The sequence below is a fragment of the Narcine bancroftii genome, chromosome 2 (assembly GCF_036971445.1).
Source record: "Narcine bancroftii isolate sNarBan1 chromosome 2, sNarBan1.hap1, whole genome shotgun sequence".
NCBI lineage: Eukaryota > Metazoa > Chordata > Chondrichthyes > Torpediniformes > Narcinidae > Narcine > Narcine bancroftii.
Genome location: NC_091470.1, coordinates 300,988,607 through 301,001,776, shown reverse-complemented (window position 1 = coordinate 301,001,776; position 13,170 = coordinate 300,988,607). Strand labels below are relative to the sequence as shown.

The window sequence follows — 13,170 nt, the reverse complement described above, 5'->3', positions numbered from 1 at the left end:
TTGGTGCACCTCTGTCACGGTGGCCAGTGGAGAGCTCGCCATATAACACGATCTTGGGAAGGCGATGGTCCTCCATTCTGGAGACGTGACCCATCCAGCGCAGCTGGATCTTCAGCAGCGTGGACTCGATGCTGTCGACCTCTGCCATCTCGAGTACTTCGACGCTTGGGGTGTAAGCGCTCCAATGGATGTTGAGGATGGAGCGGAGACAACGCTGGTGGAAGCGTTCTAGGAGCCGTAGGTGGTGCCGGTAGAGGACCCATGATTCGGAGCCGAACAGGAGTGTGGGTATGACAACGGCTCTGTATACGCTTATCTTTGTGAGGTTTTTCAGTTGGTTGTTTTTCCAGACTCTTTTGTGTAGTCTTCCAAAGGCACTATTTGCCTTGGCCAGTCTGTTGTCTATCTCATTGTCGATCCTTGCATCTGATGAAATGGTGCAGCCGAGATAGGTAAACTGGTTGACCGTTTTGAGTTTTGTGTGCCCGATGGAGATGTGGGGGGGCTGGTAGTCATGGTGGGGAGCTGGCTGATGGATCAACTGCCATATCAACCCCCTTCTAGTCGCGCTGGCATCTCTCTCACCCCCCCCTTGCCTGCCCGATTCGCGCTGCCGCCTCTCTTCCCCCTCGCCCGCCCGATTCGCGCTGCCGCCTCTCTTCCCCCTCGCCCGCCCGATTCACGCTGCCGCCTCTCTTCCCCCTCGCCCGCCCGATTCGCGCTGCCGCCTCTCTTCCCCCTCTCCCACCCGATTCGCACTGCCGTCCCTCTTCCCCCTTGCCCGCCCGAGTGGCTCTGCCGACTCTCTCCGCTGTACCAGCACCAGGAAAAAAATGCCAGTTTTTGGTTTCCGGATTTTCGATGTCTGGATGAAGGATTGTGTGCCTGCAATGAGTTGTCATAGTAACAATGGGTAACTGCTGCTTGTTTGTTATTTAAATATACTATTTACCTCACCTTCCTCACGTCTTGTCGGCAGCCTTCAGAGTTGCTCACATCACCATCTCCAACATAATGCTTAAAAAAAAAATGGTTTTGGCACATGGACCACTTTGGATATCAGTAAGTTTATAATTTTCATCCATGCGCACTCAAGACCAAAACAAAACAAACATTTTGATAACTGTCTCAGCTATCATGCCAAATAGGTTTCATCCCTGGAATCCAGCAATAGAGTACAAAGTTCCTGAAATCCTGCAGCACTTTAACTAGGGGACACAGAAGTCATGCCAAATTGGACGTGCAAAATCAGCAATTCCATCAATTTCAAAGTAGTGTGATTGCCTGGGACTGTGAAATAGATCATCAGAATTTTCCTCCAGTAATGGTTTAGTTAACCATTCATTGTCCATTAAAATAATGAATGCAATGTGCAAGGGAAGACACCGAGGATCTCTTCCATCCTGCACACAGCATCTTTCAACTGCTCCCATCGGGAGAGAGACACAGGAGGGTCAGAGCCAGCACCACCAGGCTGAGGAACAGCTTCTTCCCACAGGCAATGAGTATGCTGAATGACCAAAGGAACTGCTCACCCTAACCATCTGACTCTATTTACGAAGCAATATTTATATATATATATATATATATATATATATGAATACTTGTCCTGCATATGTATTGTCTGTATGTGTGTTATGTCTGGTTGTGTGTGCACTTTTTGAACAGAGGAGCGGAGAACGCCGTTTCGTCAGGTTGTAAGTGTGAAATCAGTTGACAATAAACTTGATTTGTCTTAATATCTTGTGACTGGAACTGTCTTGTGTATATGTGAACAATACATGATGAAAATATAAAAGTTGCAGTTTAAGAAAACTTGGTGACACTGGACACCAGGTGCTGAATACAAACAGCACAACTGTAATTAGAGAACAAGTAACATACGGAGAATGAGCAATCAGAAGGGAGAGTGCTGGAAATCATCAGACCTTGGAACTTCACTTCGGATTGTGTCACAACCTTATGCCAACAATAAGAAACCAGAAGAAAGTACACAATTGTTAGATTGTGGAGTTCCCCCAGTATTGATATTGATGTCTAGTATTTGCCAAAGCCCTTTCCTGCTCACGGTGTCGAAGGCTTTGGTGAGGTCAACAAAGGTGATGTAGAGTCCTTTGTTTTGTTCTCTGCACTTTTCTTGGAGCTGTCTGAGGGCAAAGACCATGTCAGTAGTTCCTCTGTTTGCGCGAAAGCCGCACTGTGATTCTGGGAGAATATTCTCGGCGACACTAGGTATTATTCTATTTAGTAGAATCCTAGCGAAGATTTTGCCTGCAATGGAGAGCAACGTGATTCCCCTGTAGTTTGAGCAGTCTGATTTCTCGCCTTTGTTTTTGTACAGGGTGATGATGGTGGCATCACAAAGATCCTGAGGCAGTTTTCCTTGGTCCCAACAAAGCTAGAAAAACTCATGCAGTTTGGCATGCAGAGTTTTGCCGCCAGCCTTCCAGACCTCTGGGGGGATTCCATCCATACCTGCTGCTTTGCCACTTTTCAGTTGTTCGATTGCCTTATATGTCTCATCCAGGGTGAGAACCTCATCCAGCTCTAGCCTTAGGGGCTGTTGAGGGAGCTGGAGCAGAGCGGAATCTTGGACTGAGCGGTTGGCACTGAAAAGAGATTGGAAGTGTTCTGACCATCGGTTGAGGATGGAGATCTTGTCGCTGAGGAGGACTTTGCCGTCTGAGCTGCGCAGCGGTCTTTGGACTTGGGGTGAGGGGCCTGGAAGTCAGCCTGAAGAAAACTGAGGTCCTCCATCAGCCAGCTCCCCACCATGACTACCAGCCCCCCCACATCTCCATCGGGCACACAAAACTCAAAACGGTCAACCAGTTTACCTATCTTGGCTGCACCATTTCATCAGATGCAAGGATCGACAATGAGATAGACAACAGACTAGCCAAGGCAAATAGTGCCTTTGGAAGACTACACAAAAGAGTCTGGAAAAACAACCAACTGAAAAACCTCACAAAGATAAGCGTATACAGAGCCGTTGTCATACCCACACTCCTGTTCGGCTCCGAATCATGGGTCCTCTACCGGCACCACCTACGGCTCCTAGAACGCTTCCACCAGCGTTGTCTCCGCTCCATCCTCAACATCCATTGGAGCGCTTTCATCCCTAACGTCGAAGTACTCGAGATGGCAGAGGTCGACAGCATCGAGTCCACGCTGCTGAAGATCCAGCTGCGCTGGATGGGTCACGTCTCCAGAATGGAGGACCATCGCCTTCCCAAGATCATGTTATATGGCGAGCTCTCCACTGGCCACCGTGACAGAGGTGCACCAAAGAAAAGGTACAAGGACTGCCTAAAGAAATCTCTTGGTGCCTGCCACATTGACCACCGCCAGTGGGCTGATAACGCCTCAAACCGTGCATCTTGGCGCCTCACAGTTTGGCAGGCAGCAACCTCCTTTGAAGAAGACCGCAGAGCCCACCTCACTGACAAAAGGCAAAGGAGGAAAAACCCAACACCCAACCCCAACCAACCAATTTTCCCCTGCAACCACTGCAACCGTGTCTGCCTGTCCCGCATCGGACTTGTCAGCCACAAACGAGCCTGCAGCTGACGTGGACTTTTACCCCCTCCATAAATCTTCGTCCACGAAGCCAAGCCAAAGATATTGATGTGTATTTCTGAAGTAGGTAATAGTAGAGCCTCATCCTTCTGAATCCATGTTTTATGCTGATTCTGAAGTAAAAAGGTAGCAGTGAATATTTTCGCGTGACAATTCATCTTTAAAAGAACATTGATAATCAGATGACTTGGTCAACTAGCATTTTATTTTCCAGCATCTATATGATCAATCTAACACGTGGAAGACTTGCTATTGTGAAAAATTTAGACATACAGCATGGTAATAGGCCATTTTGGCCCATGAGTCTGCATACAATTAACCTACACCATTGCTACGTTTTTAAAAGGTGGGATAAAACCGGAGCCCTCGGGGAAAACCCATGCAGACACGGGGAGAATATACAAACAGGTGGCATGGGATTCAAACCCCAGTCCCAATCACTGGCACTACTAACTGCTACGCCAACTGTGCCACCCCAAATTGGTTGGAGTTTGCTTCAGTAAGGAAGCTGCAATAAGAGATTTGCAACAGTGAGCTTAATAGTCTCACCTACTAGCAGGAAATGACAGCTCATTGTCCACAAGAGAGGGGAAAAATTACATTCATGGATTGAATATTCTCTGGGCAAACAGGGACAAAAACTATAAACTAAGCTTTTAATGAAAAATCTCCATTACAAATCTAATGTTCCAATGACAGTAAAGCTCAGTGCAAAAATACCACTGTGGTGCTGTGCACAAAAATGAACTTCAAAATTGGACGAAATACTCATTTGGACATCTTCCTCAATTTGATCATCCACTGATTTGTTTTGGCTAACTAACCCTTGTGCTCCATTCCTCACTGTGCATTCCGGAATAAAGAAATCAATACAGACAGGAACAAATCCCATTCTTTGCTATAATGTCTTGGCTGGTCATCATTCTGCTCACCAGCATTTTGAATAATTGTTAATTTCAAATTCCTCAACTCCACTACAAGTCTCAGCATGAACATTATAGAATGCCCTGTCGTTCACTTGTCCAACCAAAATTCTCTTCCTAAAACCACTTAATAGATCTCCATCTTCAAAAGTCTATGCAATGCTTCATCTGCAATTTCAACCACCCCCCCCACTATTCTCTCTACACTACAGACATCCAACAATAACAATTTCTTTTCATACACTACTGTTGTAAAATACTACTCCAAGGAGCATTTGCCAAAACTATTATCAAACAAAAGTTGCTATCATATTAAGCCAGTTGCTAGGTATTGTGACCAAAGCTCAAGTAAATATATTCTTTTAAAGATTTAATTGAAGAAATGTATAGAAATTTTGAAGGTTACAACCTTTGTACAAAAATGCAACAAAAATTAGGGATGCTCAAGGTCAGAATTGAAACATCCTGCAGCTTTTGAATGACTACAGCTAAAACAGATTCGAAATAGGAAAAGATAACTCATTGAGACTTTAAAAAGACATCTTAGAATCAACACATTAGTCCTTTTTCCACTGGCATCCCAGTTAATTGGCCATGCAGTGGCCACTTTTAACTGGGACACAAACTGGTTTCCCACTGACCATATGTCATCCCCAGGGAGAGGAGAGTCTACCTTCAACAATAGTCCAGGGATGCCATTTGTCCTTTTCCACTGGTTTAATTGGCATGCCGGCATCAACTGACGCAGATACGTGAATAGGGGCCAGAGGCCATCAATCCCTGGGGTGATTTTACGCTGAAGTGCTGATTGTTCCCTTTTTCCACTGGATCTTTAACCGGTAAATTGGCCATCAATTCCGGGGACAAGGTTCCAGTGGAAAAGGGGCTATTGACAGCATGGAAGCCAACACAGGAGATAAATTAGTTTCTTGAAAGGGCTAACATTGCATGGCAAATTTGCAGTTTCAAATACAAGCAAATAATTTTTTCTATTTTTAAAAAAATATTCTGAAGTATTGAGTTGCATATATCACTCTATAACAAAGTTGCATGAAATAAATATTCAGCAAAAATCCATTCAAATTTGTAATTAAAAAATTGGGATCACATAAATAAGAAACCATTATAAATAATTATCTTGTGCAAATTTTTTCCACAATTAATCTGGGCAATTATAAAAAACTTACTAAATAGTTTTCCAAATGATTCCCTCTTTGTTTTCTCTGCTTCATAAAGTTGTTTTCCTTCTTTCACAAGAGCACCAGCCCACTTAAGGACAAACACAAAATCAAAAAATTGATTTCTAAATTCTGGATATGCTTGGCAATCTTACTTGGAGATTAAAATCTAGAAATGGTCAACCTACCTCCCTGTAATGTTTAGCGAACATTTTCCGTCTTACTACTTCTACAACAGCTAGGCAATACATTTGAGGAACAGTGCTAAGTGCCTCAACAATCCGTACTCGCTCTTGCAGTTCTGTCAGAAGCCGTAGTAAAGCTTGGAGCTTTTCACCATTCTGATCAGCATGTAGCATCACATAACAGCACCACCTGACAACATTAACAGAATTAGAGAAAAAAAAAATCAAAATTTAATCAAAAGAACTGTAAAGTTCACAACAAGAATGGAATTACCAAAAATAAAACCATCCAGAATGGAATTCTGACAAATCTGGTTCACTTTCACTCAAACCATAATTGGCGGCAAAGATTATTTCCATTATTGCATTTTCCTTTGGTTTTTTTAAGGTTAAACAGGCTAACAATTGCAAACTACTAGCATCACAGCAAACAAAAGCAGACAACTGAAAGTTCCGTGACAGAACAAACATCTCTTTAATCATCATTTTGAAAATGTGAAAAATCAACAAAAATTATCTCAAACAAGAAATAAAACAATAGGTAAGGAGAAATTGTGTTTAAAAATTAAAATTGCAAACAGATTCTACACAACTGTAATGGTCAAGTTTCAAGCAACAGAAAGGGAAGTGTTGATAAAAGACTTGACTAGTTCAATCAAATACACCTTCTTGTCTCAAGTTGGTTTTATAATTACCACACAAATACAAGAATTCCAAATGAAAAGGATACAATGTACACCAGGAACTTGATCAATTGTGTTAGTGGGCTGAGAAACTGTAAATCGAGTTTAGTTTGGATAAGTAAGAAGTACAAAATAAAATTTCATTGTCATGTGCACAAGTATAATGTACAGATGCACTGGAATTCTTACTTGCTTCAGCTACACATATATGGAAGATATACCATCGACAGCAATGTAAATTAAATTACCACAATATGCCAAGAGAGATAAAGTAATATTAGCTTACAAAAAGATAGATAACTTTTCAGTTTCAGTTAGTGCTACAAAAAAAGTGACATTCAATAATGTAGACATATCTTTTTGGTGGTCTCAGTAGTGTATGGTTAGGGTAATGTGGGGAGTTCAAGAGCCTGATAGCTATTGCAAAAATACTGTTCTTGAACTTGGATGAATTTCTAGTCTGTGCCGACCATTGATCAACTAGTCCAAATAACCTGCTCCCATTCCATAACCCACCAGACCTCTCCCATTTATCCAATTTATTCTTAAAACTCAAGATCAAGTCCACACCCACATCAGATGGCAACTCATTCCATACTCCCACCACTCTCTGAATGAAGTTCTCCATAATGTTCCCCTTAAATCTTTCCCCTTTCACCCTAAAGCCATGTCTTCTCGCATTTATCTCTCCTAATCTTAATGGAAAGAGCCTACTCGCAGTTACTCTGTCTATACCCCTCATAATTTTATAAACCTCTATCAATTCTCCCCTTATTCATTCCAAGGAATAAAGTCCTAACCTATTTAATCTTTCCTTGTAATTCAACTGGTGAAGACCCAGCAACAACTAAATAAATCTTCTCTGCACTCTTTCAATCTTATTGATATCCTTCCTGTAGCTTGGTGACCAGAACTGCACACAATATTCCAATTTTGGCCTTACCAATGTCTTGTATAACTTCAGGATAACATCCCAACTCTGATACTCAATACTTTGATTTATAAAGACTAAAATGCCAAAAGTGTTCTTTACAACCCTAGCCATCTGCCACGACACCTTCAGGGAAAAATGTACCTGTATCACCAGGTCTCTTTGCTCCTCCACACTCTCAGTGCCCTACCATTTTCATTGTATGTCCTTCCTTGATTTGTTGTTCCAAAATTCAATACTTCACACTTGTCTGCATTAAACTCCATCATCCATTTACTGCTCCATTCTCCCAATTGGTCCAGATCCCTCTACAAGCTTTGAAAAATTTCCTCACTGTCCACTATGCCTATCTTTGTGTCATCTGCAAACTTGCTGATCAAATTTACCACGTTATCATCTAGATCACTGATATAGGCCACAAACAACAATGGTCCTAACACATATCCCTGAAGAACACCACTCATCACAGGCCTCCAGTCTGAGAAGCAATCCATTACCACCCTCTGTTTTCTCCCGCGCAGCCAATTTCAAATCCAGTTTACAACCCACTATGTATTAACCTTCTGAATTAACCTCCCATGTGGGACCTGATGAAAGGCCTTACTAAAGTCCACAGTGTTTCCTTCATCTATCTTGTTGATAACTTTCTCAAAAAACTGTACAAAATTTGTTAAGTGTGACTTACCATGCACAAAACCATGCTGACTACCCTTAATCAGGCTATGGTGATCCAAATATCTATATATGCTATCTCTCAGAATTCCTTCCAATAATTTATCTACTACTACTGACATCAGGCTCACTGGTCTATAGTTATCTGGTTTACTTTTTGAGCCTTTCTTAAGCAGTGGGATAACATGTGCCACTCTCCAGTTCTCCAGCACCTCTCCCATGGCCCAGGACATTTTGAATGTATCTGTCAGAGCCCCTGAAATTTCAACACTGGTCTCTCTCAAATCTCCAAACCACATTATAGAAATTTGATAACATCCCAAATTTCCTCATGTTTCAAATGAGTGTATCTTTTTCCTGGTTGCCTTGATGTGCTGGATCTAGCAAAGGTGTTCCAATATGCAGATCCCCTGCATCTTAAAGCCTCTTTCTCTCTATTCCACTATCCCAACCATGAAGACAGGTGTGCGATTTCTCCCCACACCCCCATCTCCCCTTCCTCAAGTCCACTATAAGCTCCTTGGTCTTGCTGAGGTTGAAAGCAGGATTATTGTTCTAGCACTACACAACCAGATTCTCAGTCTCCATCCTACTTTCTGACATAATCTGTTATTCAGCCAATAACTGTGGTATCATCAGTGTTCAGCACCAAATGTGGCTACGCAATCGTAATGTAGAGGAAATAAGGGCAGGGAACTCAGCACGCAGCCTCGAGGTGCCCATGTTGATTTTGGTCAGTCAAAACCTTTTTGGTATTGATTTTTGGTTTTGGCAAGTCAAACCAGGACAAGATTTGAAAAATGATTGCAAGGGCCCTGTGGAGTGTAATTGGGTAAAGGAGCAAGTTGCTTAAAAGTGACAACAGAGGAAGACTGCATGGTGAAGACAGAGTTTAGCGCATTTACTTTCAGTCAGGGAATTTAGTACAGGTACACAATCCTTTATCTGGAACCCTTGGGGGACAGTGTGTTTCAAATTTCAGAAAGTCAGATTTAAACCCACCCGAATTGTGCTGCCGTCTACCCACCACCCCCCCCCCCCCCGCCCCAACATCGCCCACCCGACTCGTGCTGCCGGTCTTCCCCCTCGCCCGCCCGACTCCCGCTGCCAGTCTCCCTCCCTATAATTCAGGGATTTTGGAGCTTTCCAGATTTTAGGTGTCCGGATAAAGGATTGTACAGGAAATGTGATATCATGTTATGGCTGTACAAGATGTTATCAAGCCCACATATGGAATATTGTTTTGCAGCTTTGATTGTCTTGCTATAGAAATAATGTCATTATCATCAAAGAGCACAAAAAAAATTCATGAGGATGTAACTAAGACTGGAGGGCTTATAAGGAGAGGTTGGGTAGGCAAGAACATTTCCTCTTGAAGGGGTGATCTTATATAGGTATACAAAAAATTACAGGAGCCATATATAAAGTGAATGGTCATAGTCTTTTGCCCAGGGTAGAAGAGTTGAAACAAGTTTTAGAGGAGAGTTATAAAAATTTAAGAGACCAGAGAGCAATGTTTTTCACACAGAAGGCACATATATGGAATAAAGTGCTAGAGGAAAGAGTAGAGGTGTGTGCATTACAACATTTAATTTGGACAGTGACATAAACAGGAAAGGTTTAAAGGGCTGTGGGCAAAGCACACGCAAGTGAGACTAGCTCAGACAGGCAATTTGTTCCAGCATGATTGAATTCTGCTGAACGGTCTGTTTCCATGCGACATAGCTGAGTTATGCACAGCAGGTCAAATAGATGCAGGTAATGCTCGAGGTCACTGACGTTTTATCATAAAAGAAGTTTGTGAGCACAATTTTAAAAGGTTAATGAGGAAAAGTCTGTGGCAGGGACTGTGACAAATTAAATGACATATCCCTATTTTTACCTTTGTTTCAGTTCAAATGAAAAGTCAGCAAATGAAACACTAACAGGTACTGCCTATTAAATATTTCCATCATTTTCTGTGCTATTCCAGTTTGTCAGCATGTGTAGCACTTTTGTAATATTTCTTTTTGTGCAACACTTGCTTTTATTTTAAAGTCACAACACAGGCAGATAGCATTCTTCACATCAAGTCCACATACACAATCCCAATTGTCCTATTCTCTCCTTTCACTGAGATTTATTTTCTCTCACATTCCTTAACAGGTGTACAAAAATGAAGGTTAAATTTACAAGCAATTATTATGAAAAATGGAGAATAAAGCTTTTCACCCAGAAAGTGATAAAGGTCAGGAACCCACTCCATTGAAGATCAGAGATATATCGAAGATACAGTACAACTCCAATTATCCAGAGTCAATTTATCTTAATTCCTCATTTATCCTAATTTTTTTTGGACCCAGAAGTGATACCTATTTGGCACTGGGAAAAAAAAAATCATAAATTCTCATTTATCCGAAAATTTTCAAAGCCGAATTATTTATTTTGTTCAGGTTGTTTTTTGGTGAGAATTTTATTTCATACTTTAAAAAGCCTTCCCTTGTTGTTTGTTGGTGCTAAAACACTATTACAAGTGATTTGTCAAGGTCAAAAGGCAGCTAACAGTAATTACAGTATGAATCAAATACAAGGCATAAAGCACATACTAACCAGAACAGTTTTCACAGTGTCAAGTGCAGCTTTACATTTTGTGTACATGAACAGTATTATATGGAACAGTGCAGCACAAGAACAGGCCTTTTAGCTGTACATCTGCATGTACATGGTTGGCTTCCCTCCATTCCCTATCTGTTCATGTGCAATCTAAATGCGTCTTGAACAGTGATGTTGTATTTGCTGCCACATCTTCCCTTGGCAATGCATTCCAAGCTCCTACCACACTATATTAAAATAAAACTTGCCTAACTCATCTCATTTAAACTCTCCTCTTTTGCACCTGAAACATATGACCTTCAGACTTCCAGAGTGGGAAAACACCATCTTCCCTTGCTATACAGGTGATCCCCGACATATATCAGAGTTCCTTTCTGACTGATCAGTCGGATCTTGAAATGGACACATCAGATGCATGTTAGTCTGGGCCTGTGCTCACTTCCCCCACCTCAAACACCTGGTCTGTCACCGCCTTAGTGTCCCAAAAACAGAACACATTCAGCAGCAGTGGTGTCTCGGCATCCTCCCAGCCCATGGCCGCCATGTTGGTCTGTCAAAATATACAGCTCCGGGATATCCAGGACCTGACGCATAATTTTTATATTTACAGATATTTTTAATTTACTTTTAAAATTAATACAGCATTTTATTTTGGTTGTATGCATGGATGATTATAAGTCGCATAGGTCGTAAGTAGGGGACCACATGCATTTCTCATAATTTTATGTACTTCAATCAAGTTATTCCTCAGCCTTTGATGCACTAAAGAAATTATCCAAGTTTATCCACCTTCTCCTTATAGCTAATATGTACTCAAATCCTGGAAATATCCAGGTGAACCTCTTCTGCACAGCATGTAAAGCCTTCCATCAGTCCTGTTATATAACTGCATACAATTCTCCAAAAGTGGCTGAACCAAGATTTTATATAGTACCAAATCTCTATGGACCCCATATAATCTTCCTGACCAGCCCACTATGAAGGATTTTAAAGTTCATATATATATAACAGTCACAGCCAGAACTTATTCAATCATCTTCATCACTTCAAAACAATGAAGTTTGAAAGACACGACCCCCCAGAGAAATAAAAAATGTCTAAGTGTACTGATCACCTTGAATCCCTTGGATTAAGAATTCTATGTTAATTTTTAAAAGACAAGTTATTTTGAAACAACAAAGAAATGGAATGGATAAGCAAAGAATATATTCACCTAATTAGGTTAAAAGGATTCGGTTCGGTTTGAGGAACAAACACATTTGTTGGTCACTAGTTTCAATTCTTATCATGGACCTGCCCAACTCCTGTTTTATCCCTCTGTGAGCAAATCTATAAAAGGTCCAGAATAAAATGCAATTATTTCCTATCTGTTCCAAAGTCATCAACCTAAAGTGTCAGCAGCTTCTTTCTCCAAGGATGGTATGAATACTTCACAATTACTGCATTTTGCTTCTATATTTTTAATCAAATTCAGATGTTACAGCAGTGAGCATAGGTTATTTTACACCTTCAAGTTGAATTCTTCTGCTCTCTTTAGATTCTAAGAAATTAAAGCCTTATCACTATAACTCCACCTGAAAAGTCATATCCTTCTAACTTTTCAAAATAATTCAATTTTTGTGTTAATGCACTTACTAAGTACCCACAGAATGTTCAACGCACTTCAGTATAGTACAACTTACTTTAACCGGACTTGCAAGTTATTTGCAAGTTCCTGCTTAGCAGTGGTACATTTCTGTTTAATATCCAGCAGCTTCTTGTGGTTTGTTAACATGATCATTAACTGATTTGCATGACTCAGACATAAATCGGGAAGAACGGATGGGTCTTTCAAGTTTTCAGCTCTCTTCTGATTAGCCAAAAATCCCTGTTGGCATAAAATAACAGATTAATTATGGAAAGACTACCACCTTGATTTTCAATATGTTGGTTTGCTTTCGGTTCAGTTTGGGAGTACATACATAATATTTGGGGCAAAGACACTTTTTTTCTTCATATATTTGCCTCTGTGCTCCACAGTTTTAAACTTGTAATCAAACAATTCACATGTGATTAAAGTGCACATTCTAGATTTTATTCAAGGTTATTTGTATACATTTTGGTTTGATTACATCAAAATTACAGCACTTTTTCCACATCATCTCCTTATTTCAGGACACAGTAATGTTTGGGACATTTGGCTTCACAGGTGTTTGTGATTCATTCAGGTGCCTTGCCATTTGGTGTGGGCGATCATGTCTCTCCATCTGTCATGATCTCTGACCCTCCGAATTGTAGTTGTTGCCCCCCCCCACCGTTCTTCTTCGGTGAAGGCTCCATCTTTAAACTGAGACTATAGTCGATGTTGAGTTCATGATTGTATAAGGGAAAAAATAATGAAGTGACTTTCTGTTGCCTTCTTCAGTTGCAGTGTCCATACTAGATAGG

At 41.1% G+C, this 13,170-nt stretch overlaps 1 protein-coding gene across 3 annotated transcripts in view; it reads right to left on the bottom strand.

Moving 5' to 3' along the window:
• Nucleotides 1–13,170, bottom strand: part of rb1cc1 (RB1-inducible coiled-coil 1) — a 168,746-nt gene that overhangs the window by 116,394 nt on the left and 39,182 nt on the right. For all 3 annotated transcript variants that reach the window (XM_069921504.1, XM_069921505.1, XM_069921503.1), the window contains exons 8-10: nucleotides 12,426–12,610; nucleotides 5,869–6,055; nucleotides 5,690–5,771 (exon numbers count right to left, since the gene is read on the bottom strand). In XM_069921504.1, coding sequence (XP_069777605.1) covers nucleotides 5,690–5,771; nucleotides 5,869–6,055; nucleotides 12,426–12,610 — 454 coding nt within the window. The remainder of the gene's footprint in view (nucleotides 1–5,689; nucleotides 5,772–5,868; nucleotides 6,056–12,425; nucleotides 12,611–13,170) is intronic.